Below are 27,625 nucleotides of genomic sequence, written 5' to 3'. Positions count from 1 at the left end.
CTGCATCATCCCTGAGGTCCCTCTTGCTCCCAGCACTCCTCACCTTGTGCTTTACATCCCTGCCCACCACTCTCCTCGCCGTGGGTCCGAGCCTCCCTCCTCAGCCATTCCTAGTGAAAGTGCTTTTCACCATTTGGCAAGCTTGTTGGCAAAGATGCTCTTCCCTACTGACTCTTCGCTGTTTCCCCCTGTTTAGAATGCATATTGAGAGCGGACATGGTAAATTATGCAGTGAGACACAAGAAATTGGAGTATGCAAAACTTCCATTTTCTATAACATCAACTCCGTGTGAAATTGCCAAGGTAATGAGCTCTGGCCTTGCTGGGGATCTTGTCCGCAGCATCAGCAGGCATCTCGTGTGAGCAAAGGGGTCCAGAACCGGTGGGGCTGGCACGGCCTCACTCGCCCTGCTGAGAGGGTTCCTCTTGTCCCCAGGCTGGGGCTATGCGAAGGCTGCTCCCCTGTGTCCCGGCAGCAGCTCCAGCCCTCCTGGCCACCAGCAAGCCCTGGTTACCTGCAGGGCCAGCACTCTGGCCCCATATGCCCCATCCTCACCCCTTCCCCCGAGGGCCCTCTCTCCAGAGCTGCCCTTGCTGCTCAGCTAAGCAGCACCCTTGGGACACTCAGTGAGGCATGTCTTCGCTCCTCCTTCTTCCCACAGGGGTTTGGAGGATACCTCTTCCCTGCTGAGAGGCTGCACATCATCCTCACAGCCCTTGAAGCTTTACAAGACTCCAGCATCCATGACAAGCAGGGGGCCTGCAGCGTGCTGGACGCAGCCTTGGAGGTCCCTTTCTACTGGCTGAAAGATGTAAGTGGCCTGTGGCCATGGCCCTGCCCATGAGCTCTTCCAGGCGTGGTTCCTCTCTCCTTCCCTGCCTCCCTCGCACATCGGGGTCTCTTGGGCTCCAGAAGCCACCTGAAGCCAGCAGAGAGCAATGGAAGGGGCCAAAGTTTGATTGGCAGCTGTGGCAATGGCTGCTGTCTGCTGGCAACACCATTCCCACTTTGTCCCCCAAGGTGCCAAAGATCATGGAGTGCATCAGGAGAAACCTGGGCAGCATCCACACGGCATCGGCGCGGCAGTGCCTGGACTCCCTGCTTCTCCAGATGACCAACATGATGCCCAGGGACGAAGCCAAGAACTTGCTGCAGTTCTCTCCGCCACGTGACAGGTCCTGGCCTTAACATCCTTGAGGGCTTGTTCCGCGTCGGGAGATGCACCTGGAGACTCTCTGCTTGCCACACCAATGGCAAAGGGCAGGACATCCCCAAGGAGCACAGCCCTCCTTCCCACCAATGTGTTCCAGCCCTACTGGGCCAGCCAGGGCTGCAGCAGCCCAGCTGTCCAAGGCAGCCCAGAGTCCCCCTGCCCCCAGGGAACACCAGCTCAGCCCCCTCCTGCCTGCCCAGGCTGGGCCCTCAGTGCTCCCCAAGTCACAGGGGCTGCAGGACAGCCTGGGTCCTCTGGGGCTGGCCCAGTTTGTGGCCCTGCGGCTGAGGCAGCCTCACTGACAGAGTATTCTGGGCTTGCAGCACTGACCTGGCCATGTGGGAGGTGATCCTGGCCATGCCGCAGACCTTGAAGAGGGTTTTAAACATCATGATGGAAGACTTGCCGCTGTGCCTGTGGTGCAAGGAAGTCACCGAAGACACGTGCATCCGTCGCTTGGCTGTGAGTTCCCAGATGAAACCTTGCTCCCAGCAGGGCTACGTGTGCCCCTTCAGGCACACAGGCACAGCCCTGTGCCCATCTACCCCCAAACTGCCAGCTCCCGCAGGACGTACGGACACATGGTCCCTGGGGCCGGCAAGCCCCCGTAGCTCCCCGCGCCTGGTGCCTCTTTGGTGCCAGCTGGCGCTGCCCCATCCCTGCCCAAAGGTGGGAGAAGAAGAGGCTGCAGGGAGCCCTGCAGGCCCTGCCAGGCTCTCACTGCTCTTTCTTGCAGATGCTGGGCCACAATCACATTTTTTTGGAGGACTTTGGTAACCCAGTGCACCTCCAGAGCTACCTGAGGCACCCAAGACCAGAGATGCGCTTGATGGTTCTGAAAGGGCTCTGCACCGTGTCAGAGAGCCCTGAGAAGGTGAGCGGGCCATCGTCAAGCAAAGCCATGTTGGCAGCCTGGGGCTTTGCTCTTCTGCCCTCCCGTCCCTCCCCGCTGCCAGGAAGCAAGGCAGGAGGCTGGTGCTCAGGAACCAGAGCCCTTTGCCCAGGGTGGTCTCTCACTGCCTCACGGAAGGGAAATGGTGTCTTTCCTACAGGCAAGGAAAATTCAGGTCGTGCTGCCAGACATCCTGGAGGCTCTGCAGGACACCAACACAGACGTGGTGCTGAAGGCCCTGCCTGTGCTGAGAAACGTGATGGCTCATGTGGAGAGGAGGGAGGCCAGTGGCCCGGCTCTGCAGCTGGCTGAGAAGCTCCTGCCACTCTTTGACCACGTAAGTGTGCTGCGGGAGCCCGAGCCCTCAGCTGGGCCCCCTGTAACGAGGGCTGCCCTTCAGCCCGGCCCTGTGGGCAGCACTCAGGCAGGGCCTTCCCAGTCTCCTCGTCAGCCCAGGCGCTGGGGAGCTCTGCTTGGGCATGGCTGGTGCGGCTGGTGGCGAAAGTGGGGTGGCTGGCGGGCAGCCTGCGATGGCAACCGATTGCGTTGCCCTTCACGGGCACCAGGCCTTGCAGCTGCCCCTGAGCAGCTCCTCTGGGAAGGATCCAGCGCTGAAGCATCTCACAGTGCTGGGAGCTCCCTTCACATCGGCCACGCTAATGCTGAAATTCCTCCTGTCCTCCTCCCTGCCAGGCGTCCAGCCAGGTGCAGGAGCACTCCATCTGCCTCTTCCAAGACGTGGTGGAGGCTGTGCTGTGGCAAACGAAGAAGGAAATGAAGAGGATGGTGCACAGGAGCCTTCTCCCACTCTACTTTCACATGAGAGACCAGAGTGAGAGCGTAGCAAAGGTACAGATCTCAGAGCTGAGCAGTTATGTGGGCAAGGGTGTGCTGATGCCACAGGGTTGCTGTGGGGGATCTCTGGCCGGCAGCATGAGCTGCCTCCGATGGTGGCAGTCCCGTGGCCTTGCCTTGGCCACTGAACCCAGTGCACGCTGCCCCCCACCACAGCCTCCCATAACGCGCTGGGAAAGGCTCGCAGCCCTGCCAAGAGGAGGGGACAGAGGGTCTCCTTCCCAAGGCTGTGCTGCTACCTCCCAACCTCTGCTGCTCCGCAGGCCTCTGGGGAAGCTCTCGTCGTGGCTGCAGAGTTTCTGCGACGCAAGGAGCTGAAGCGCTTCGTCCAGACAAAACAGACATGGAGGATCGGGGAGTGCTTGGTAAGGACCCAACTTGGTTTGCTCCAGCTGGGCAAACGCGCCCGGCCAGAGCCCGCTGCCTGCAGCCGCATCCTCGCTCCCTTCCTGCCAGCACAGAGCCCCAGGGGGCTCTTCTGCAGGCCCCTCTGACCTCCCTGCCCCCAGAATGCTGGAGGAGACCCTGGAGAGGGTGTGCAAGCCCCGTGACCCTGTGTTCTCTCTCTCTCCAGCTGCAGCAGGACAGAGGCAGAGTAGAAGAATACCTGCAGCAGAGCCAGCCCTACCTGCAGGCCACTCAGACCAACTTGCGACTTGAGGCCGTCAGATTCATTGGTGAGCCCAGCCCCTGGGTCCCTCTTGGGGCAGCCTTTGGCAGCCCCAGGCACTGCCCTGTTGCCCCCAGAGCCCCCCGACTGGGCCCTTGCTCCAGGGTGCAGGAGGGGGCACAGCCTGGCTGGCCAGGCCAGGGGCTGTGCTGCTGGGAGCGTGCTGGGGAGCGGGGCTCTGATGGGGTCTCTGTGTCTAGGTCTTGCTGCGCGCTACTGCAAGGACCAGAGCGAGGAGAAGCTGAATGAAATCCTCAGCGGTGAGTGAGGGCAGTGGGGGGTGTGCTAGGGCTGGGGGGACAGCGGCAGAGGCCCCCGTGCCTTGCCCTGCTCCAGGGAAATGCTTCGGGGCGGAGGAGCAATGCAGCCATAGGAACGAGGGAGAGGAGACGGGGTAGCCTGTGGTGTCAGGGAATGGCCTCCCAGCCTGGAGCTGGGCAGTGCCGCTGAAAGGGTTGAGTGTCCCTGAGGAAGAGTCAGGGGAAAGGGCAGTAAGGCTGACAGAAGGTGGGAGCCTGTTGTAGAGCACGCAACCAGGACGAAGAGGGAGATGAGACAGCCTACAAGCAGCTAGGAGCAGGGTCACGATTGCTAGCCCTTGCTCTCATGGGGAAGCACAATAGCGAGAGGAAAGAGTCCAGGAGATTCCTGGAGTGTGTGAATCCTCCCAAGGGATGGAGGCAGGTGGTGAGGGAACCAGCTTGTGAAGGTGCCCCACTTGACCTGTGGTGCGCAGGTGGGGAAGGACTGGTGGCTGCATTTGGGACATTGCTGAGCAGCAGCTTTCAACGGATTCCTTTGTCCCTCCTGCTCCTCCTGGCCTGGGGAAGAGTCGAGTGGGGCTGGCATGCTCTGCAGGGGATGCCTGGGGATCTCTGCAAGGAGTGGGTTTTCATCTCTGCTCTTCTTTCTTTTGCAGTCCTCCAGCCTTCAGAGAAAGACCCGGAACCCATGGTCCGTTCCCTGGCAGTTGAAACCACCGTGAATCTGACGTCAAGGCATAAGGCAATGTCAGGACGGAGATTTCCACTGCCGTGTTGCCGCTAGCCCCGCAGCAGTCCTCAAAAGAGCAATATATATTTAATAGAACTAGGTTGTTGTCTCGTTATTCCAGCAGCTCCTTCACAGTGACTCGGTGCCATGACGCTGAGCTAACTTGGAGGCCACCAAGGACCCTGAGAAGTTCCCTCTGTTCCCCTGAGAAGGCAACTTCCTTGTGAGGGGAACAGAGGGCCCTATTTGTTAGCCTGACCCTACCCGTAGGGAAGTCTGCTGCCTCCCTGGGGCTAGGGTCATGGACGTTGCCAGAAAGCTTCCCAACCTGGTTTTCCCCTCTGATTACTATCGTCTTTTGATAGTCCAGGCCGGCAGTGATAATACTGAAGATAGAAGCCTGAAGACTATCGAGCGGGACTTTAGGGGACTGGGACGGGTAGTGGATGGAGTGGGAGTTCAGGTGGTGTTTTTGTCCACCCCTACAGTGGCAGGGAGGGGTACAGAGAGGACTCACGACTCACTGGGATCCAGCAACTGCAACTCCTTCTTGCTGTCCTCTGTCAAACCTCTGTTCTCTACCACTAAGCTGTCCTCTGCTGGTCTCCTGTCCTCTGCCAGGCTGCTGTCCTCTACCGGGCTGCTGCCCTTTGACAGCAAGCTGTCCTCTGCTGGGCTTCTGTCCTCTGCCGGCAAAATGTCCTCTACCGGGGTGCTGTCCTCTGCCAGCAAGCTGTCCTCTGCTGGCCGGTTGCTGCCCTCAGAAGACCAGGTCTCCTGCCAGGCCAGCCTGGGCTGCCTGGGGGGCATGCCTCCCTCCTCATCAGATTCAGAAGGAGCCTCTGGAGTGGGAGAGTTCTCAAATAGAAAACGGAGGCTCCTTCGGGCAGGCGTGGGCTATGCTCGGGGACTCCTCGAAGGCCCAGTGCTCCTGCCCTGTCCGTCACTGCCGTGCACCGACGCTGAGGGTCCGAGCCACAGCTGCAGTCATATAAGGCGGACCCCTGGGGTGTCACCAAGGGAGGTCACCAAGGGTCCCATGTGACACGTGCCTGGGCTGGATGGGCCCCACCGGGCGCTGTAAGTTCGTGGGCGACACCAAGCTGGGCAAGGGGATCTGGACAGGCTGGATCAACGGGCCGCATCCAGCTGCGTGGCATTCAAGGCCAAATGCTGGGTTCCACACTTGGAATCATACAATATCCTGAGTTGGAAGGGGGCAGACCTGAAGGGATGAAAGACACGGTCTCCCGATGCCTCTTGAGCAGAAGGCCTTTATTGCCATTTTTCTCTGCTACATATACTTTCCCCGTAACCACATGCGCTGTCCACGCGCCCGAATCAGTCGTACAATTCATTAGAGACCCTCAGCCACGCGCCTCAAGCCAGCCAGCAATTGACCACTGCGCAAAGCTCATCTTTAATGCTGTAGCCAAGTTAATTTATCTCCACCTTGTTCAAGTTTTTGTTACTAATGCCTAGTAAAAAAAGGGGCTTTAGGGCTTTGGGGCGACTACTTAAAGGATCAGGGGAACAGGTTGTGTTTGCCTCTGTCCTTCCGATAGGGGGGATCGATGCTGACAAGCAGACTCATCACATTAACACGTAGCTTCGGGACTGGTGCAACTGGTAGAACTTTGGGCTTGCTGATCATGGGAGGGTCTATGTGACACTGGCCTGCTACCACCAGATGAGATGCGCCTCCCTGTAGTGGTTTTACCTGGCAAGGTTTTGGTAGCACGGGGCCATAGGAGTGGCTTTTGTGAGAAGGATCTGGAAGCTGCCCCATGTTTGCTAAGGGCCCCTCTGCTGACCAGAGCTGAGCCAATAAGTCACAGAATCACAGAATTTCTAGGTTGGAAGAGACCTCAAGATCATCGAGTCCAACCTCTGACCTAACGCCAACAGTCCCCACTAAACCATATCCCTAAGCTCTACATCTAAACGTCTTTTAAAGACTTCCAGGGATGGTGACTCCACCACTTCCCTGGGCAGCCTGTTCCAGTGTCTAACAACCCTTTCGGTAAAGAAGTTCTTCCTAAGATCCAACCTAAAACTCCCCTGGCGCAACTTTAGCCCATTCCTCCTCATCCTGTCATCAGGCACGTGGGAGAACAGGCCAACCCCCACCTCACTACAGCCTCCTTTAAGGTATCTGTAAAGAGCGATAAGGTCGCCCCTGAGCCTCCTCTTCTCCAGGCTGAACAAGCCCAGCTCCCTCAGCCGCTCCTCATAGGACTTGCTCTCCAGGCCCCTCACCAGCTTCGTCGCCCTTCTCTGGACCCGCTCAAGCACCTCCATGTCCTTCTTGTAGCGAGGGACCCAAAACTGAACACAGTACTCGAGGTGCGGCCTCACCAGAGCCGAGTACAGCCCCCCGTAGCCACCCATAGCCCCCCGTAGCCCCCAATAGCCCCCCATAGCACCCTAGAGCCCCCTATAGCCCCCTATAGCCCCCCTAGCCCCATATAGCCCCCTGTAGCCCCCCGCAGCCCCCTATAGCTCCCCGCCGCCCCCCCCCACCCCCCCCAATTCTCCCTCCACCCCCCCTTATCCCGCTCCTCACGTTCCGGTCCACGATGTCCCGGCCCTGGCTGGCCAAGCTGCTGCCGTAGGCGGCGGCCAGGCTGGACACGGGCTCGGCCAGGAAGGCGGCGGCGGGGGGGGGCAGGCGGGATGCGGAGGACGCCGGGGGGGCCGCCGGGGGGGCCCCGTAGGCCCGGGCCGGGCCGTGGGGGGGGGGGGCGGCCCCGCCGCTGGTGTCGTCGAAGAGCGGCCGCGGCTCCGCCATCCGCGGAGGGGCCGGGCCCGGGCCGCGGCGCTTGGGGGCTGCGGGGAGAGGAGAGGGGGGGTCAGGGGGGGCCGGGGGGGGTCGGGGGAGGGGGGGGGCGCCGGGGGTCCGCACCGAGCCCCGCCGCCGCTCCCGGGGGCTCCATGGCGCTTCCGCTTCCGGTCACGTGAGGAGCGCGGGAGGAAGCTGTTGGCGGAGCGGCGGGGCGGGGCCGGAAGTGGCGGTTGCCATGGGGACGGGCGCGCGGGGCCGTGACGTCAGCAAGGGTGTGATGTCAGCAAGGCCACCGTGCCACTAAGGTGATGACGTCACCAAGGCCACCACGTCACCAAAGCCATGATGGCAACCAAAGCCATGACGTCACCAAGGCCACCATGTCCCCAGGGCCACCACGTCCCCATAGCCCCCATGGCCCCATAGCCCCCACGGCCCCATATCCACCATGTCCCCAGCGCCATCTTATCCCCAAGGCCACCACGTCCCCAAGGCCACACGGTGGCCGTGGTGGCCCTAGGGCTGTCCCTGAGGTGTCGTGGCCATTTCCTGGCCACGGCGGCCATCTTGTCCCCAAGGCCACCACGTCCCCAGGGCTACCACTTCCCCAAGACCACCATGTCCCCAGATCCACCACATCCCTGTTGCCACCACATCTCCGTGGCCACCACATCCCCAAGGCCACACGGTGGCCGTGGTGGCCCTAGGGCTGTCCCTGAGGTGTCGTGGCCATTTCCTGGCTACGGCGGCCATCTTGTCCCCAAGGCCACCATGTCCCCATGGCCACCACATCCCCATGGCCACCATGTCTCCGTGGCCACCATGTCCCCAGGATGACCATGTCCCCATATCCACCATGTCCCCATGGCCACCACGTCCCCAAGGCCACACGGTGGCCCAGGGGGGGCTGCTGCTGCTGGGCACCCTGGGGCTCTGGGTGCTGGAGGGGGGGGCGCGGACCCTCGGGACCCCCCCCGGGACCCTCAACGCCTCCGGGACCCCGCGGTGGGACCTGGCCTCCGCCTTCTTCTTCTCCACCACCCTGCTCACCACTGTGGGTAAGGAGCCCCCCCGCCCCCAAATCGGGACCCCCCCTCCGAATTGGGACCCTCCTAAAGAACCCCATGGGCACCAGGACCCCCCCAAGGGCATTGAGACCCCCGGGACCCCCATGAACCCCAGGACCCCCATGAGCACCAATTCCCCCAGGACGCCTCTGAGCACCAGGCCCCCCCGGGACCCCCCCAAGAACACCGGGACCCCCATGAACACCAGGACCCCCGTGGGCACCAGGACCCTCCATGGCCCCCCATAGGCACCGAGCCCCCTGAGAACCTCAGGACCCCCATGGGTTTTGGGACCCCCTTTAGCACTGGGACCCCCAGGCCCCCCCCCAGCCCCACCAGGACCCCCCCAGCCCACAGAGCCCCCCAGTTCGCCCAGGACCCCCATCACCACCAAGCCCCCAACCTCCCCCCACCACCCCCAGGGGTCCCCCCTCCCCTTTCACTTACCGGGGGGGGTCCCCCCCCTAAATTTCCCTCCCCCCCCCAGGCTACGGCCCCGTGGCCCCCCTGTCCCCGGGGGGCAAAGCCTTCTGCTTGGCCTACGCGGCGCTGGGCGTCCCCTTCACGGTGTTGACGTTGGCGGTGGTGGCCCGGTGGCTTTCGGTGCCGGTCACCCGGTGGCCCCGGCGCTACCTGAGGACGCGGTGGGGTTGGAGCCCCCGGGGGGCCGCCGGGCTCCATTTGGGGCTGCTGGCGGTGGCGGTGGCGGGGGGCTTCGTGCTGCTGCCTGCCGCCGCCCTGTGGGCCCTGGGGGGCTCCGGGAGCTTCTTGGACGCCGTCTTCTTCTGCGGCATGGCCGTCACCACCGTGGGGCTGGGGGACGCGGCGGGGGCACCGGAGGGGCAGCCCCCGCGCCACCTCTACCGGGTGGCCTTGGCCGGTGAGCGGGGGCGGGGGGTTGGGGGGGGGCGTTGGGGTGGGGGGCGTTGGGGTTTGGGGATCTGGGGTTGGGGTTATGTGGGGGTTGGGGCTATGTGGTTGGGGTCTTCTTGGTGGGGGGGGTCTTCATTGGGGTGGGGTCTTTATGGTGGTGGGGTCTTCATGGTTGGGGTCTTCATGGTTGGTGTCTCCATGGTTGGGGTTTAGGTGGTTGGGGTCCTCATGGTTGGGGTCTTCATGGTGGTTGGATCTTCGTGGTTGGGGGTCTTCATGGTTGGGTTCTCCATGGTGGTTGGGGTCTTCATGGTTGGGGTCTTTATGGTTGGGGTCTTCATGGTTGGGGTCTTCATGGTTGGGGTCTCCATGGTTGGGGTTTAGATGGTTGGGGTCTTCATGGTTGGGGTCTTTATGGTTGGGGTCTTCATGGTTGGGGTCTTCGTGGTTGGGGTCTTCGTGGTTGGGGGACTTCATGGTTGGGGTCTCTATGGTGGTTGGGTTCTCCATGGTTGGGGTCTCCGTGGTTGGGGTTTAGATGGTTGGGGTCTTCATGGTTGGGGTCTTTATGGTTGGGGTCTTCATGGTTGGGGTCTTCATGGTTGGGGTCTCCATGGTTGGGGTTTAGATGGTTGGGGTCTTCATGGTTGGGATCTTCGTGGTTGGGGTCTTCGTGGTTGGGGTCTCCATTGGGGTGGTGTCTTTATGGTGGTTGGGTCTCCATGGTTGGGGTCTCCATGGTGGTTGGGTCTCCACTGGGGCGCGGTCTCCATTGGGGTGGGGTCTTCATGGTTGGGGTCTTCGTGGTTGGGGTCTTCGTGGTTGGGGGACTTCATGGTTGGGGTCTCTATGGTGGTTGGGTTCTCCATGGTTGGGGTCTCCGTGGTTGGGGTCTCCATTGGGGTGGGGTCTTTCTGGTGGTGTCTTTATGGTGGTTGGGGTCTTCATGGTTGGGGTCTCCATGGTGGTTGGGTCTCCATTGGGGTGGGGTCTTCATGGTGGCGGGGTCTTCATGGATGGGGTCACCATGGCGGATTGGGTCTTCATTGGGGGGGGGTCTCCATGGGGATCTCTCCATGGGGTGGGGGTCTCCACGGGGGGGTGGGGGTCTCTGACCGCTGTGTCCCCCCCCCCCAGCCTACCTGCTGCTGGGGGTGACGGCGGCGCTGCTGCTGCTGGCGGCCTTCCAGCAGCTGCTGGAGCTGCACGGGGTCAGCGCCGCGCTGCGCCCCCCCCCGGACCCCCCCGAGGAGGACGGGGGGCTGCTGGACGAGGGGGGGCAATAAACGGGGGGCTCGAAGCGCGACGGGCTCGCTGTGGTCACTGGGGGGGGTTGGGGGTCCCAGATGCATGGGGGGGGGGTCCCAGACACATGGGGGGGGTCCCAGACACATGGGGGGGGTCCCAGGTCCAATAGGGGGGTTCCCGGTCCCATTGGGGGGTCACAGACCCATGGGGGGGGGGGGTCACAGCACCATTGGGGTGGGGATCCTGATCCCATTGGGGGGGTCCCCAAACCCATGGAGGGGTCCCAGACACATGGGGGGCTCCCAGTCCCATTGGGGGGGGCAGACACATTGAGGGGGGGAGCAGATACATGGGGGGGGTCCCAGTCCCACTGGGGGGGGTCCCAAACCCATAGAGGGGTCCCAGTCCCAAGTAGAGGGGTCCAGACTCATGAGGGGGGGGTCCCATTTGGGGTCCCAGTCCCTGTGACACCACAGCCCCCCCCCCACCCGACCCTATTAGGATGAAAGAACTCCCCCCCCCCCAGCTCATTTTATAGAAAACCTTTATTCTGTAAAAATTGGGGGGGAAGTGAGGGGGGGCTCACATGGACGGGGGGGGAGGGAGCGGGGGGCCGGGCACCCCCATGGGCACCCCCAGGAGCACCCCCCCACCTCACCCCACAGCGGGCGGGGGGGGGATGCCGGACGGTGCCCCCCAGTGTCTCTCCATCCCCCCCCCCCCCCAGCTCCGATATATACAGACAATAAATACAGGGCCCCCCCCCCGGGATGGGGAGGGGGGGGCTCAGGCCGGGGGGCGCGCGGGGACGCAGCGGGGGGGTCCCTGCGCCGGGACAGAGCCGGGGGGGCAGAGGCAGCGGAAGGAGCCGGGGGTGTTGAGGCAGCGCCCCCCCCGGCACAGGGCGGCCTCCGAGCACTCGTCGAGGTCTGCGGGGAAAAGGGGGGGGGTCAGGGGGGGTCGGGGAGGGGGATTAAGGGGGGTTGGGGGGGATTTGGGGTGGGATTGGGGTGGGATTGGGGGGTTTTGGGGGGATTGGGGGAGATTGGGGGGGGAATGGGGTGGGATTTGGGGTGGGATTGGGGGGGGGGTTGGGGGGGATTGGGGTGGGATTGGGATTGGGGGGGATTGGGGTGGGATTGAGGGGGATTGGGATGGGATTGGGATGGGATTGGGGTGGGATTGGGGTGGGGTGGAATTGGGATTGTGTGGGTTTTGGGGTGGGATTGAGGGGGATGGGGATGGGATTGGGGTGGGATTTTGGTGGGGATTGGGATTGTGGGGGATTGGGATGGGATTGGGGTGGGATTGGGATTGGGGGGATTTGGGGGGGGATTGGGGTAGGATTGGGGAGGATTTGGGGGGGATTTGAGGGGGGATTGGGGTGGGATTGGGGTTTGATTGGGATTGGGTAGGATTTGGGGTGGGATTGGGGTTGGGATTGGATTTGGGGTTAGACTGGGGTGGGGAGGGGTTGCGGATGGGATTGGGGTGAGATTTGGGATGGGATTGGGGTGGGATTAGGATGGGTTTGTGTTGGGATGGGAAGGGATTTGGGGTGGGACTGAGATTGGTTGGGATTTGGGGCGGGATTGGGATTTAGTTGGGATTTGGGGTGGGATTGGGATTGGATTTGGGGTCGGACTGGGGTGGGAAGGGGTTGCAGATGGGATTGGGGGGGGTGGGGATGGGATTGGGGTGGGATTGGGATTGGGGGTATGGAATGGGCATGGGATCGGGATTTGGGGTAGGATTGGGGTAGGATTGGGGTAGGATTTGGGGTTGGATTAGGGTGGGATTGGGGGTTGGATTAAAGTGGGATTGGGGATGGGATGGGGTGGGATTTGGTCTGGGACTGGGGTTTGGGATGGGATGGGATTGGGATGGGAACAGGCTGGGATTATGCCGGGATCAGGCCGGAATCAGGCCGGAATCAGGCCGGGATTAGGCCAGGATTAGGCTGGGATCAGGCCGGGATCAGGCCGGGATTAGGCCTGGATTATGCCAGATTAGGCCGGGACTAGGCCGGGATTATGAAGGAATTAGGACGGGATCAGGCCGGGATTATTCCGGGATCAGGCCGGGATTAGGCCGGATTAGGCCGGGATTATGCCGGGACTAGGCCGGATTAGGCCGGGATTAGGCCGGATTAGGCCGGATTAGGCTGGGATTAGGCCGGATTAGGCCGTATTATGCCGGGATTATGCCGGGACTAGGCCGGATTAGGCCGGATTAGGCCGGGACTAGGCCGGATTAGGCCGTATTATGCCGGGATTATGCCGGGACTAGGCCGGATTAGGCCGGATTAGGCCGGGATTATGCCGGAATCAGGCCGGGATTATGCCGGGACTAGGCCGGGACTAGGCCGGATTAGGCCGGATTAGGCCGGATTAGGCCGGGATTATGCCGGGACTAGGCCGGGACTAGGCCGGATTAGGCCGGATTAGGCCGGATTAGGCCGGGATTAGGCCGTGTCTCACCCACGCAGGCCACGCGTGCCGCGTCCAGCCGGTAGCCGGGGTCGCAGGCGCAGGTGAAGCCCTGGGGCACCCGCACGCAGTGCCCATGCTCGCAGCCGCTCAGCACCCCGCACAGCTCCGGCGGCAGCGCCTCGTCCCGGGGGTCTGCGGGGGGGGGTCCCCGTCAGCCCCCTCCCCATAAAAAAAACAAAATCCCCCCCCAAAACCCCTCAATCCCGCCCCCCCCCAAACTCACCATCCTCGCTGGCTCGCCCCGGCCGCTCGGCCACACCATGGGGCTGGAAGAGCCACGGGGGGGGGTCCTGGGGGGCGCTGGGGGGGCTGCGGGGCCGGGAGGAGCGGGGGGGGCCCCGGCGGGACCCCTCGAAATCCTCCAAGTCCTCGTAGCGGGGGGGGGCGGCGTAAAGGGCGTCCCCGCGGGGGTCGTAGCCCCCCCCCAGCCCATAGGGGTCGTAGTCGGCGCGCAGCCCCGGGGGGGGCAGGCGGGGGCCCGGACCCCCAAAGGGGAGGGGGCCGTAGGGCAGCCCGTAGTGGGGGGGGTATTCGGGGCCGTATTCGTAGGGGGGGCCCAGCCCCGGGCCGGGGGGGCGCAGGACGTTGCAGAGGAACTCGAAGTCATCTGGGGGGGGGGGGGGGGAGAAAAAAAAATGGGGGGGGGGGCAGGTTGTGGGGTGGGGTCCTAAAAATTGGGGATGCTAAGGGGGGGGGTGTAAAGAGGTGGGGGGGGCACTGTTATATGGGGGGTACCCAAGGGGTCTCCATTAGGGGGGGGGCGTTGTGGGGTGGTGGGAGGGGTTCCCATTATTGGGGGGGGCAAAGGGGTCCCTGTTATGGGGGGGGTCCAAGGGGTCCCAATCATGGGGGGGGTGTCTAAGGGGGACCCACTCTGGGGGGTGCCCATGGGGTCCCCATTATGGGGGTCTGGGGGGGGTCCCTATTGCTGGGGTAGGAGGGGGGCAGGGTGGGGGTCCCCCTGTGTGGGGTCTTGGGGACATGGGGACATGGGGACATGGGTATAGGGGATGGGGGGGTCGTGGGCATGGGAGGGGGCATGGGGACGTGGGCATGGGGGGGGGGACAGGGACATGGGGGGACATGGGGACACAGGGATGTGAGGCTATAGGGCCTTAGGGACATGGGGACATGGGGACGAGGGGACAAGGGGCCGTAGGGGACACGGGTGCATGGCAACATGAGGCTATGGGGCCACGTGGCTGTGGGGTCATAGGGACGTGGGGACATGGGGACACGGGGACATGGGGACACAGTGAGGTGGGGACATGGGGAGGTGATGTGGGATGTGGGGAGACAATGGGGGACACTGGGATGAAGGGATGTGGGACATGGGGACATGGGGACACGGGGATATGGTGACGTGGGACAGGGGGATGTGGGACAAGGGGAGGCGACGTGGGACATGGGGACACAGGGACACGGGGATTTGGGGACATGGGGGATACAGCGCCATGGGGGTATGGGGACACAGGACGTGGGGACACGGTGACGTGGGACATCAGGATGTGGGACATGGGGACACGGGGGGGGCATCAGGGGACAGTGCCGGGACACGGGGATGGGGGGCCACGGGGACATAGGGCAGGGATATGGGGACACGTGGGGACAGGGCGACACGGGGGGGGTGACGGTGACACGGGGGGGGTGACAGGGGGTGGCCTCACCCATGGCGCGGGTGTCGTTGGTGACGCAGCGGCGCTGGGAGCCGTCCAGCACCAGGGGGGGGGCGCAGGAGCAGAAGTAGGAGCCCACCGTGTTGACGCAGCGGCCCCCGATGCACGGCTCCGCGTCCTCGTCCTGGCACTCGTCGTTATCTGGGGGGGGGGCGGTGGTGGTCGGCAAGGGGGTGGGGGGCACGGGGGGGGGGGCTGGAAGGGGGCTCGGGGGGCTGGAAGGGTGCTCGGGGGGCTGAGGGCAGGGTGCTTGGGGTGCGAGTAGGGTGCTCGGGGTGCAGACAGGGTGCAGGCAGGGTGCTGAGGGTGCAGGGAGGGTGCACTCAGGGCACAAGTTGGGTGCTCAGGGTGCAGGTATTGTGCAGGGAGGGTGCACTCAGAGCACAATTAGGGTGCTCAGGGTGCAGGTAGGGCACGCTCAGGGTGCTCAGGGTGCTGGCTGGGTGCTGGAAGGGTGTGGGCAGGGTGCTCAGGGTGTGAGCTGGGTGCAGGCAGGGTGCTCAGGGTGCAGTCAGGGTGCAAGTAGGGTGCTCAGGGTGCAGGTAGAGCGCACTCAGGGCACAAGTTGGGTGCTCAGGGTGCAAAGAGGGTGCTCAGGGTGCAGCCAGGGTGCACTCAGAGCACAATTAGGGTGCTCAGGGTGCAGGCAGGGTGCTGGCAGGGCACAAGTTGGGTGCTCAGGGTGCAAGTAGGGTGCACTCAGGGCATAAGTTGGGTGCTCAGGGTGCTGGCTGGGTGCTGGCAGGGTGCTCAGGGTGCAGGCAGGGTGCAAGTAGGGTGCTCAGGGTGCTGGCAGGGTGCTGGAAGGGTGTGGGCAGGGTGCTCTCAGGGTGTGAGCTGGGTGCAGGCAGGGTGCTCAGGGTGCTGGCAGGGTGCAAGTAGGGTGCTCAGGGTGCAGGTAGAGCGCACTCAGGGCATAAGTTGGGTGCTCAGGGTGCAGACAGGGCACGCTCAGGGTGCTCAGGATGCAAGTTGGGTGCTCAGGGTGCTGGCTGGGTGCAGGCAGGGTGCTCAGGGTGCAGGTAGGGTGCTGGCAGGGCACAAGTTGGGTGCTCAGGGTGCAAAGAGGGTGCTCAGGGTGCAGCCAGGGTGCTCTTAGGGTGCTTTCTGGGTACAGGTTGTGTGCTCAGGGTGCAGGTAGGGAGCTCAGCGTGCTGGCTGGGTGCTCAGGGTGCTCTCAGGGTGCAAGTAGGGTGCAGGCAGGGTGCAAGTAGGGCGCACTCAGGGCACAATTAGGGTGCTCAGGGTGCAGGTAGGGCGCACTCAGGGTGCAGTCAGGGCACAAGTCGGGTGCTCAGGGTGCAAAGAGGGTGCTCAGGGTGCACTCAGGGCACAATTAGGGTGCTCGGGGTGCTCAGGGTGCAGGCAGGGTGCACCCAGGGCACAATTAGGGTGCTGAGGTCAGGGTGCTGGGGGTGCTGGGGGTGCTGGGGGTGCTGGCAGGGTGCTCAGGGTGCTGAGGGCAGGGTGCTCAAGGTGCGAGTAGGGTGCTCGGGGTGCACAGGGTGCTCTTAGGGTGCAGTCAGGGTGCAAGTAGGGTGCTCTCAGGGTGCAGGCAGGGTGCTCAGGGTGCTCAGGATGCAAGTAGGGTGCTCAGGGTGCAGGCAGGGTGCACCCAGGGCACAAGTAGGGTGCTGGGGGTGCTGAGGTCAGGGTGCTGGGGGTGCTGGGGGGGTGCTGGGGGGGTGCTGGGGGTGCTGGGTGCTCACCCACGCACTGCAGGTGCTCCTGCTCGTAGTAGTAGCCGCTGGGGCAGTAGCAGCTGAAGCCGGGGGCGGTGTTGATGCAGACCCCCCCCCGGCACAGCTGCGGCGCGAACACCCGGCACTCGTCCACATCTGGGGGGTAAGGGGGTAAGGGGGGGGGCGACGTCAGGGGGAGGGTCCTCGGAATTGGGGGGGGCACCCCCGAAACGGGGGAGCCCCTATATAGGAGGGGAACCCCAAAATAGGGGGGGTATTGCCCCAAAATAGGCGGGATGCACCCAAAAGGGGAGGGGCGTAACCCCACAAAATAGGGGGGGCATCCCCAAATTGAGGGGGCACCCTGAAAAATGGGGACATCCCCAAAATGGGAGGGGTGAGTCCCCCAAATGGGGGCCATTCCCAAATTAGGGGGGGTGAGTCCCCAAAATGGGGGGCATCCCATAAATGGGGGAGCCCCAAAACAGGGGTGGCATCCCCAAAATGGGGGGGCATCCCCAACATTGGGGAACCGCTAAATACAGGGGGGAGCCCCTGAGTAGGGGGGGGAGTCCCTAAACGGAGGGAGCCCCCAAATGGGGGGGGCCCCATTGCTGTGCCCCCCCCGCGGCCGCACTGACCTGCTGCTGAGCCCTGGGGCCCCGTGGTCTGGCCGGTCCCGTGGGGGCAGAGGGCTCGGTGCTCGGCTTGGGGGGGGGGACAGAGGTGTCACCCCCCCTGCACCTTGGCACCATCCTGACCCCATCCCCAGCCCATCCCTGTCCCCATCCACACCCCGATCCCAATCCCATCCCATCCCAGTCCTAATCCCTGGCAATACCCACCCCAATCCCAATCCCTTTACAATCCCATCCCCATCCCCATCCCAAATCCCATCACCACCCCAAACCCATCCCAATCCCTTCCCACCCCAATCCCAGTCCCATCCTCATCCCATCCCCATCCCATCCCCATTCCATCCCAGTCCCAATCCCAATCTATCTCAATCCCATCACCAACCCCATCCCAATTCCATCTCCACCCCCCCAATCCTATCCCAATCCCATCCCAATCCTAATCCTATCTCCATCCCAATCCCATCCCATCCCAGTCCCAATTGCAACTCCAATCCCATCGCCATCCCATCCCATCCCAAATCGCATCCCATCCCACTCCACTCCAATCCCAATCCCATCCCATCCCATCCCAGTCCTATCCCCATCCCTTCCCATCCCAGTCCCAATCCCCATCCCCATCCCCATCCCCATCCCCATCCCCATCCCCATCCCCATCCCCATCCCCATCCCCATCCCCGTCCCCATCCCCAATCCCAATCCCCATCCCCAATCCCACTCCCACCCCAATCCCTTCCCACCCCATGCCATCCCCAATCCCCTCCCCCCCCCATAGCGTCCCCATGTCCCCACCGGTTCCAGGCGTGGGGCACGGCCTCGGGGGGGGGCAGCGGACCCCCCAGGCGCCCCCCACGCTGCAGCAGCACTGCTGCCGGCTGACGTTGGGCGCCAGCACCCCGCAGGCGGGGCTGAAGCACGCCGCCAAGCCCGGGGGGGCTTCCACGGCTCCGGGGGGGGCCGGAGGAGTGGGGTCGCTGGGGGGGGTCCCCCGCACGTCCCCGTCACCGGATCGAACTCGTGCCCCCCGTCGGGGCAGAGGCAGAGGAAGGAGCCGTCCACGTTCTCGCAGCGCGCCGCCCCGCACACCCCCGGCAGCGTCGCGCACTCGTCCACGTCTGGGGGGGAAACACGAAGGGGGGGGGCTCAGTGTCACTCTGGGTGTCCCCCCCCTGCTGTCCCCGCTGTCCCCGTACCCTGGCAGTGGTGGCCGTGCCGGGCGGCCTCGTAGCCCTGGTGGCAGGCGCACTGGAAGGAGCCGGGGAGGTTGTGGCAGGCGGCGTGGGGGCCGCAGCGGGACCCCCCCTCGGCGCACTCGTCCTCGTCTGCAAGCGGGGAGGTGACGTTTTTTTGGGGGGAGGGGGCGGTGGGGACATTGGGGGGGGGAGCGTGGAGCCGTCCCCCAAAAGCTCAGCCCCATGGGGGGGTCCCCACTGTCCCCCGATGGTCCCTGCTCTCCGTCTCCATCCTGACCCCATGGAGAAGCCCCCCTGCACCTCGACCCCATTGGCTTGTCCCCAGTGGCCCCATTGGCTTGTCCCCAATGTCCCCCATCGTTTTGTCCCCATTATCTCCCGTGGTGTTGTCCCTGATGTCCCCTGCTGCCCATCCCCATCCTGACCCCATAGAGAAGTCCCCCTGCACCTCGACCCCATTGGCTTGTCCCCAGCATCCCCGTTGTTTTTTCCATGTCCCCCATAGCTTTGTCCCTATTGTGCCCCATTGGCTTGTCCCTGATGTCCCCCATGCCATGGCCCCTCAGGGTCCCCTCAGCCTCTCCGTACCCCCATCCCCATCCCCGTGCCCCAGTCCCTGTCCCCATGGCCCCATCCCCGTCCCCATGGCCCCATCCCCGTCCCCATGGCCCTGTCCCCATCCCCATGGCCCCATCCCCATCCCCATGGCCCCATCCCCGTTCCCATGGCCCCATCCCCATCCCCATGGCCCCATCCCCATCCCCATGGCCCCATCCCCATCCCCATGGCCTCATCCCCGTCCCCATGGCCCCATCCCCATCCCCATGGCCCCGTCCCCATCCCCATGGCTTCATCCCCGTCCCCATGGCCCCATCCCCATCCCCATGGCCCTGTCCCCGTCCCTATGGCCCCATACCCTCACACCCCCCGCCGTCCCGGGGCCGGTAGCCGGGCTGGCAGGGGGGCACGCAGCGGTAGGATCCGGGCAGGTTCTCGCAGCGCTCGGCCCCACACAACTCGGCCCCATGCTCCTGGCACTCGTCCACATCTGCGGGGACACCGGGGGGACCCCAAGCATGGGGGGGGGACAAGGTGGGGTGGGGGATGATGGGGACCACGGCCCCGGGCAGGATGAGCCCCGTGCGCATCACAGCCCTGTGTGCGGGTTCCCATCCCTGTCCCAGTCCCCATCCTCGTCCCGTTCTGGTCCCTGGACCTGTCTCCATTCCCATCCCATCCCCAACCCCATCCCAATCTCACCCTAATCCCATCCCAATCCCACCCCCTATTTTCATCCATTATTGGTCTCCATCTCCATCCCCATCCCAATCCTGTTCCAATCCCACCCCCATCCCCATTCCAAACCCATTCCATCCCCATCCCAGTCCCAGTCCCAGTCCCAGTCCCAGTCCCAGTCTCAGTCCCAGTCTCAGTCCCAGTCGCAGTCGCAGTCCCAGTCCCAGTCCCAGTCCCAGTCTCAGTCCCAGTCCCAGTCCCAGTCCCAGTCCCAGTCCCAGTCCCTATTTTCATCCATTATTAGTCTCCATTTCCATCCCCACCCCAATCCCATCCCCATCCCATCCCATCCCATCCCAACCCATCCCATCCCCACCCCAATCCCCTCCCATCCCCCTCCCATCCCCATCCCAATCTCACCCCAATCCCATCCCCTCCCATCCCCACCCCAATCCCCTCCCATCCCCTCCCATCCCCATCCCCATCCCAGTCCCAGTCCCAGTCCCAGTCCCAGTCCCAGTCCCAGTCCCAGTCCCAGTCCCAGTCCCTATTTTCATCCATTATTAGTCTCCATTTCCATCCCCACCCCAATCCCAATCCCATCCCCATCCCATCCCCATCCCATCCCCATCCCAATCCCACCCCAATCCCATCCCCTCCCATCCCCATCCCATCCCCATCCCAATCCCACCCCAATCCCATCCCCTCCCATCCCCATCCCATCCCCACCCCAATCCCACCCCAATCCCACCCCCTCCCATCCCCATCCTAGTCCCAGTCCCTAAACCCATCCACTATCGGTCTCTATCTCCATCCCCACCCCAATCCCAACCCCAACCCCAATCCCAATCCCCATCCCCATCCCATCCCCACCCCAATCTCCTCCCATCCCCATCCCCATCCCATCCCAATCCCATCCCAATCCCATCCCAATCCCCTCCCATCCCCACCCCAATCCCCTCCCATCCCCCTCCCAATCCCACCCCAATCCCATCCCCTCCCATCCCCATCCCAATCCCAGTCCCTAAACCCATCCACTATTGGTCTCTATCTCCATCCCCAACCCCAACCCCAACCCCAACCCCAACCCCAATCCCAATCCCAATCCCAATCCCAATCCCAATCCCAATCCCAACCCCAACCCCAACCCCAACCCCAATCCCAATCCCAATCCCAATCCCAATCCCAACCCCAACCCCAACCCCAACCCCAACCCCAATCCCAATCCCAATCCCAATCCCCGCTCACCCTCACACCCCCCGCCGTCCCGGGGCCGGTAGCCGTGCTGGCAGGCGGGCACGCAGCGGTAGGATCCGGGCAAGTTCTCGCAGCGCTCAGCCCCACACAACTCGGCCCCGTGCTCCTGGCACTCGTCCACATCTGCGGGGACAGGGCCACCCTCGCCGCCAGCCCCAGGGTGGGGGGCACCCAAAATCCCCCCCCCCCCAACCCCCCAGCCCCTCACCGTGGCACTGGGCCCGCTCGGCGTCGGTGCGGAAGCCGGCGGGGCAGTGGCACTCGAAGGCGCCGTCGGTGTTGGCGCAGCGGCCGCCCCGGCACACGTCCCCGCGCTGGCACTCGTCCACGTCTGGGGGGGGACACGGGGTGAGGACGGGGGGGACATGGGCACGGGGTGGACGTGGGTACAGGGGGGGGACACGGGGGCAGGGGGGATACGGGGAAAGAGGGGGACACAAGGGGCTGGTGGCACCCCGTGGTACCCGGATGCGTGGGTGGGTGGTGGAGGGGTGGGGTGGGATGGGATGGGACTGGGGTGGGATTGGGATTGGGATGGAAATGGGGATGGGGTGGAAAAGGGATGGGATGGGATTGGGGTGGGATTGGGATTGGGGTGGAAAAAGGGTAGGATGGGGATGGGATTGGGGTGGGATGGGGATGGGATTGGGATGGGGATGGGGACTGGGGTGGGAATGGGGATGGGATGGAGACAGAGATGGGATGGGGGTTGGGATTGGGGTGGGATGGGATGGGGACAGGGAGAGACATTGGGATGGGATAGGATGGGGATGGGATTGGGATGGGGATAGGATTGGGATTGGATGGGGACATGGATAGGCACGGGGATGGGACTGAGTAGATTAACTGGGACTAAAAAACCGCAACTGGAATAGAAACCACAATGAGAATGGGGACTGCAATGGGACCGGGATGGGTATGGGGACGGGGACAGGGACAGGGACAGGGACAGGGACCGGGACCATGCCGGGCTCTGACCAACGCATGCGGTGCCCTCGGGGGTGCTGGCATAGCCCTGGGCGCAGAGGCAGCTGTAGGAGCCCTCGGTGTTGAGGCACTCGCCGTGGGGGAAGCAGAAGTCGCCCTCCAGGCACTCGTTGACATCTGTGGGCAGATGGGGGCCGTGGGGGGGCCGTCGGGTGTGGGGGGGACACGGCACCATCCCCACGCCGCCCCCACCACTCACCCGCGCATGGCGCGCCGCCGGCACCCACCCGGTATCCGCGCCGGCACTGGCAGTGGAAGGAGCCCTCGGTGTTACTGCAGCGGCCGTGGGGACCGCAGGGCGAGCCCGTGGCGCACTCGTCCACGTCTAGGGGGTGGCACAATTAAGGGTTGGCCCCCCCCTCGGGGGGACAGGGGGGACGTGGGGGGACGCGGGTACCTGCGCAGCGCCCATGGTGCAGCTCGAAGCCGTCGCGGCACGGCCGGCACTGGAAGGAGCCCGGCGTGTTGGCGCACTCCTGGCCGGGGCAGGCCAGGTGGTTCTCGCACTCGTCGATGTCTGCGCGGCACGGAGAGGGGGCGGCGGTGGTGGCACCGCGGGGAGGGCGTGGGTGGTGGCACCACGGACGGGGACACCACGCATGGGGACACCACAGATGGGGACACCACGTATTGGGAGGTTATGGATGGGTTCACCATGGATGGGGACTCCATGGATGGGGACACCACGCATGGGGACACCACGCATGGGGACACCACGTATTGGGAGGTTATGGATGGGTTCACCATGGATGTTTAACCCCGTGGCTGGCAACACTATGGCATGGTGACCCCATGGCTGCTGACCCAATGGATGGTGACCCCATGAACGATGACCCCATGGGTGTTGAACACGCAGATGGTGTCCCCATACCCTTGGTGTCCCCATACCCTTGGTGTCCCCACACCCCGGTGTCCCCACACCCAGTGTCCCCACAGCCCGGTGTCCCCACACCCCCGTGTCCCCGCTCACCCTGGCACTGTCCCGTGGGCGTGCTGGCCTGGTAGCCGGCCGGGCAGACGCAGCGGTAGCCACCGGGCAAGTTCTCGCAGCGGCTCTGGGCGCAGGGCGAGGGGCTCTGGGCGCATTCATCCACATCTACGGGGACACGGCCACCTCAGCCCCATCCCCGTTGTCCCCATTGTCCCCCTCTGTCCCCCCCCCGTCCCTGCTGACCTTGGCAGTCGGTGCCGCCGGGGCCGGGCCGGTAGCCGGGGCCGCAGACGCAGCGGAAGCTCCCCACCGTGTTCTCGCAGCGGCCGGGGGCGCAGGGCCGGGGGCTGCGCCGGCACTCGTCCACGTCTGGGCAGGCGGGGGGACGGACGGCAATGGGGACAGACGGACGGACAGGAGCGGGGACGGATGGAGAGGTGGGTGGGAGGGAAGGGGGAGAGGGGAGTGGGGAGGTGGGTGCGCGGGGAAATGGGGGCAGGGGGAAATGGGGGCACGGGGAGGTGGGGGCATGGAGAGATGGGTGGGTGCGTGGGGAAACGGGTGCATGGGGAAATGGGGGCAGGGGGAAATTGGGGCTTGGAGAGGTGGGTGCACGGGGAGGTGGGTGCACAAGGAAGTGGATAGATGGGGAAATGGGTGCACGGAGAAATGGGTGGGTACATGGGGAGGTGGGCGCATGGGGAAATGGGTGCAGAAGGAAATGGGTGCGTGAGGAAATGGGTGCATGAGGAAATGGGTGGCTGCACGGGGAAATAGGTGCACGGGGAAACGGGTGAGTGCATGGGGAGGTGGGTGCATGGGGAAACAGGTGCACAGGGAGGTGGGTGCACAGGGAAATGGGCGCACGGGGAAATGAGTGCAGGGGGAGGTGGGTGCACGGGGACATGGGTGCCCAGGGAGGGGCCGGGCGCCGCTCACCGATGCAGTGGGTGCCCTGGGTGCTGAGCCAGAAGCCGGGGTGGCACAGGCAGGTGTAGCCGCCCTGGCGCGGGACGCAGCGCCCGGGGCCGCAGATCCGCGGGTTCCGCTCGCACACGCTGCCGGCGGCTGCAAGCGGGCACACGTGAGTAACACATGTGTGTGCAAACGGGCAGGCGTGCAGCTGTGCACACCTGTGCAAACATGCACGCATGCACACTGTGCACGTGTGTGCAATCAAGCATGCATGCAACTGTGGACATGTGTGCAAATAGGCATACAGGACACATGCACACGTGTAGGCGTGTGTAAGTAGGCATTGTGCACACGTGTGTAAGCAGGCATGCATGTAGCCGTGCACACGTGTGCAAATAGTCATGCATGCAAACCGTGCACACGTGCACAATATATTTAGCTGTGCATGCATGAGATGCACACGTGCTACTGCAGCTGCATGCAGCTGGGCAAGCCTGCAATGGTGTGCACACGTGTAACACGCACGTGTGTAACTGTGCACGCCTATAACTGTGCACAAATGAGACTGAATAAATGCAAATTGCACACGTAACTGCTTGCACATGTAACTGAGCACACGTGCACATGCAACTGCACACATGCAGCCATGCAAGCATGCAACCATGCACAAGTGCACAGCCACATGCACACACGTGTGACCTTGCACGCCTGTGCTGAGATGTGTATGTGCAACGGCGCAGAGCGTAACCACACGTGCAAAAAATAAAATAAAATGCACGCACACAGCTGCACACAGTGCAACCCTGCGCACATCTGCAACCATGCATGCGTGCAACGGTGCACACACGTGTGCAGCCGTGCACAAGTGCCCCAGCCCTACCTGGTGCCGGACCCTCCGGGCCGGGTGGCGTGGGGAGGGGTCCCAGCAGCCCCAGGGTGGGTCGAGGCACGATGACAACCTCGGGGGCTGGTGGTGGCACCTCGGGGATGCGCGGTGGCACCTCGGGGACGCGTTGTGGCACCTCGGGGACGTCTGGTGGCACCTCGGGGACACGTTGTGGCGCCTCAGGGACCCGCTGTGGAACCTTGGGGACATGTGGCACCTCAGGGACATGCGGTGGTGCCTCAGGGACACGTGGTGGCACATCAGGGACATGTGGTGACACCTCGGGGACACGTGGTGGTACCTCGGGGATGCGTTGTGGCACCTCGGGGACACGTGGTGGCACATCGGGGACCCGTGGTGGCACCTCGGGGACACGCGGTGGCACGTGTGGGACGCGTGGTGGCACCTCAGGGACGCGTTGTGGCACCTTGGGGACCCGCGGTGGCACCTCGGGGACAGGCGGTGACCTGCTGGGGGGCGGCCGACCGGGGCGCCAGCGAGCTGTGGGGCAGAGCAATGGGGTGAGGGGGGGTCCTGGCAGCCGGGGGGGGTGGGGGGGGACAAAGCGGGGGGGACAAGGGGCTCACGGGCGGCGGTCCCAGCTGGGGAGGGGACACGGGGACGCCCCAGGGGGACACGGGGCAGGTCCTGGCCCAGGTAGCGGGTGTTGTAGTGCAGGTCGGAGGCCGAGTAGTGGTAGCCGGGGCCGGCGGGGCAGATCTCCTTGAACCCCTCTGCAATTGAAGGGGGGGGAGGGGGTGTCAAAATGGACCCCCCCCCAAAAAAAATTACCCCCCTCCCCCAAAAAAAACCCCCCTCCAAAGGGTGAGCCCGTGGCTTTGGGTGCAAATCCCATGAAACGGAGGCTCCCCAAAGGGTTTTTGTTTTTTTTGGGGGGGGTCCGCCCTAAAGGGTTTTTTTTGGGGGGATCCCAAGGGGTTGGGGGGGTCCCGGGGGGGCTCACCGGAGCCGAAGGGGGGGCAGCGCTGGCACGCCGGCCCCCAGGCCTTGCCCACGCGGCTGCAGCAGCAGATCTGGCGGGTGATGTTGCGCAGGGTGGGCAGCGCGCAGCGCCCCTCCCGCAGCACCCGGTAACATGGCCCCCGCGCCTCCGAGATCACCTGGTGGGCTGGGGGGGGGGGGGGCGGGGGGGTGGTACCGGTCACCCTAATCCCAATCCCAATCCCAATCCCAGTCCTAGTCCTGGTCCTAACCCCAATCCCAATCCCAACCCCAATTCCAATCCCAACCCCAATTCCAATCCCAATCCCAGTCCTAGTCCTGGTCCTAACCCCAATCCCAATCCCAACCCCAATTCCAATCCCAACCCCAAAACCCCAATCCCAATCCCAATCCCAATCCCAATCCCAATCCCAGTCCTAGTCCTGGTCCTAACCCCAATCCCATTTCATCCTGTTCCCATCCCAATCCCACCTCATCCTACTCCATCCCCATCCCACCCCAATCCTTTCCCCTTCCTCTTCCCTTCCCTATCCCCTCCCAATCCCAATCCCAATCCCAATCCCAATCCCAATCCCTATTCCATTTCAGACCACCCCCATCCCCATCCCATCCCCATCCCCTCCCAATCCCAACTCCAACTCCAATCCCAACCCCTACTCCCTCCTCACCCCATCCCCATCCACATCCCAACCACAATCCCAATCCCAACCCTAATCCCAATTCCAACCCCAATCCCAATCCCTACCACAATTCCAGGCCTTGCCCCGACCTCAACCCCAACCCCAATTCCAATTCCAATCCCAATCCCAGCCCCAGCCCCAGCCCCTGCCCCAACCCCAATCCCAATCCCAATCCCAATCCCAATCCCAATCCCAACCCCAACCCCAGCCCCAACCCCAATCCCAATCCCAATCCCAACCCCACCCATAATCCCAACCCCAACCTCATCCCCAATCCCACCCCCAACCCCAACCCCAATCTCAACCCCAACCCCAACCTCACCCCCAATCCCAATCCCAATCCCACCCCCAATCCCATCCCGATCCCAACCCCAACCCCAATCCCAATCCCAACCCCAACCCCAATCCCAGCCCCAACCCCAACCCCAACCCCAATCCCAATCCCAATCCCAATCCCAATCCCAACCCCAACCCTACCCATAATCCCAACCCCAACCCCACCCCCAACCCCACCCCCAATCCCATCCCGATCCCACAGATGCAGCTGCTCCGGGACGAGTCCAGGATGAAGCCCTCGTGGCAGAGGCAGGCGAAGCTGCCCCGGGTGTTGGTGCAGAGCCCGTTCTTGCAGAACCCCCCCTCCTGGCACTCATCCACATCTGGGGGGGGGACGCACACACACAGGGTGGGGGTCAGCACCCCAAAACCCCCCCCATCCCCTTTTAACCCCCCCAAAAATAAATCTCCCCAAACTCACCCACGCAGGAGCCGTTGGCGCGGCGGAAACCTTTGGGGCAGGGGTGCTGCCCCACGGCGGGGGGGTTCGCTGCAAATGGGGGGGGGGGAGGGGGGGACAAAGTGAGCCCCCCCCACACACCGCAGAACCCCCCCCAACCCCATAACCCCCAAAAAAACCCCGCTGCCTTACGGGGGTCGGCGTCGCAGGGCTGGCACTCGTGCACCCCCCAGGCCACACCGGCCCCCCGGCAGCAGACGTCCTGGGTGCGCAGACCGGGCAGGGGCGAGCTGCACTGCACGGGGCGGGGGGGTCGGGGGGCGCCGGGACCCCCCCCGTGTCCCCATGTCCCCCCCCACGTCCCCATGTCCCCACCTGGATCCCCAGGTCCCCCTCCGTGTCCCCACCACGTCCCCAGCCCCACATCCTCGGCCACCTCCCCGTGCTCACGGTGCCATCCCCATGTCTCCACCCCAATGTCCCCATCCCCATGTCCCCATCCCCACCCCAATGTCCCCATCCCCATCCCAATGTCCCCACCCCAATGTCCCCATCCCCATGTCCCCATCCCCACCCCAATGTCCCCATCCCATCCCAATGTCCCCACCCCAATGTCCCCACCCCAATGTCCCCATCCCCATGTCCCCATCCCCACCCCAATGTCCCCATCCCATCCCAATGTCCCCACCCCAATGTCCCCACCCCAATGTCCCCATCCCAATGTCCCCATCCCTGTCCCCATGTCCCCATCCCCGCCCC

The 27,625-nt window shown here is 64.1% G+C and overlaps 3 protein-coding genes across 3 annotated transcripts; all 3 read right to left on the bottom strand.

The window, feature by feature from the left end:
- Nucleotides 1-2,340: 2,340 nt before the first annotated feature.
- LOC140000351 (protein YIF1B-like) lies at nucleotides 2,341-7,635 on the bottom strand. Its single transcript, XM_072030217.1, has 3 exons — nucleotides 7,530-7,635; nucleotides 7,191-7,453; nucleotides 2,341-5,849 (listed from the first exon to the last, which is right to left on the bottom strand). Exons 1-3 carry the CDS (start codon nucleotides 7,558-7,560, stop codon nucleotides 5,817-5,819), a joined length of 327 nt encoding a protein of 108 aa, XP_071886318.1. The 5' UTR covers nucleotides 7,561-7,635; the 3' UTR covers nucleotides 2,341-5,816.
- A 5,651-nt stretch (nucleotides 7,636-13,286) lies between these two features.
- LOC140000215 (latent-transforming growth factor beta-binding protein 4-like) lies at nucleotides 13,287-18,827 on the bottom strand. Its single transcript, XM_072030015.1, has 6 exons — nucleotides 18,276-18,827; nucleotides 17,875-18,197; nucleotides 17,089-17,154; nucleotides 16,475-16,603; nucleotides 14,757-14,906; nucleotides 13,287-13,696 (listed from the first exon to the last, which is right to left on the bottom strand). Exons 1-6 carry the CDS (start codon nucleotides 18,584-18,586, stop codon nucleotides 13,287-13,289), a joined length of 1,389 nt encoding a protein of 462 aa, XP_071886116.1. The 5' UTR covers nucleotides 18,587-18,827.
- A 595-nt stretch (nucleotides 18,828-19,422) lies between these two features.
- On the bottom strand, nucleotides 19,423-27,396 carry LOC140000214 (latent-transforming growth factor beta-binding protein 4-like). Its single transcript, XM_072030013.1, has 14 exons — nucleotides 26,888-27,396; nucleotides 26,667-26,789; nucleotides 25,452-25,616; nucleotides 25,075-25,221; nucleotides 24,482-24,988; nucleotides 23,626-23,754; nucleotides 22,930-23,055; nucleotides 22,726-22,851; nucleotides 22,153-22,272; nucleotides 21,955-22,080; nucleotides 21,747-21,872; nucleotides 20,977-21,099; nucleotides 20,760-20,891; nucleotides 19,423-19,430 (listed from the first exon to the last, which is right to left on the bottom strand). Exons 1-14 carry the CDS (start codon nucleotides 27,390-27,392, stop codon nucleotides 19,423-19,425), a joined length of 2,463 nt encoding a protein of 820 aa, XP_071886114.1. The 5' UTR covers nucleotides 27,393-27,396.
- Nucleotides 27,397-27,625: the final 229 nt, after the last annotated feature.

The sequence above is a fragment of the Anas platyrhynchos genome, chromosome 33 (assembly GCF_047663525.1).
Source record: "Anas platyrhynchos isolate ZD024472 breed Pekin duck chromosome 33, IASCAAS_PekinDuck_T2T, whole genome shotgun sequence".
Lineage (NCBI taxonomy): Eukaryota > Metazoa > Chordata > Aves > Anseriformes > Anatidae > Anas > Anas platyrhynchos.
Note: the sequence above shows the minus strand (reverse complement) of the source record. Positions and strands in the feature narration are given on the sequence as shown.

Excerpts from the sequence above, each read along its gene's own strand:
- LOC140000351 (XM_072030217.1), bottom strand. The coding sequence starts at position 7,560 with ATGGAGCCCCCGGGAGCGGCGGCGGGGCTCG. Across the intron at positions 7,454-7,529 it reads GGGAGCGGCGGCGGGGCTCG|CCCCCAAGCGCCGCGGCCCG; the intron begins GTGCGGACCCCC and ends CTCTCCCCGCAG. Across the intron at positions 5,850-7,190 it reads GGGACATCGTGGACCGGAAC|GTCTGCCCCCTTCCAACTCA; the intron begins GTGAGGAGCGGG and ends TCATCCCTTCAG.
- LOC140000215 (XM_072030015.1), bottom strand. The coding sequence starts at position 18,586 with ATGGGGTCGAGGTGCAGGGGGGCTTCTCCATGGGGTCAGGATGGAGAC. Across the intron at positions 18,198-18,275 it reads GCACGGCCACCACTGCCAGG|ACGTGGACGAGTGCGCGACG; the intron begins GTACGGGGACAG and ends TTTCCCCCCCAG. Across the intron at positions 14,907-16,474 it reads GGAGCACCTGCAGTGCGTGG|ATAACGACGAGTGCCAGGAC; the intron begins GTGAGCACCCAG and ends CCCCCCCCCCAG.
- LOC140000214 (XM_072030013.1), bottom strand. The coding sequence starts at position 27,392 with ATGGGGATGGGGACATTGGGGTGGGGATGGGGACATGGGGATGGGGAC. Across the intron at positions 24,989-25,074 it reads CCCAGCTGGGACCGCCGCCC|CTCGCTGGCGCCCCGGTCGG; the intron begins GTGAGCCCCTTG and ends TCTGCCCCACAG. Across the intron at positions 21,100-21,746 it reads CGAGGGCACCGCATGCGTTG|ACGTGGACGAGTGCCAGCGC; the intron begins GTCAGAGCCCGG and ends GTCCCCCCCCAG.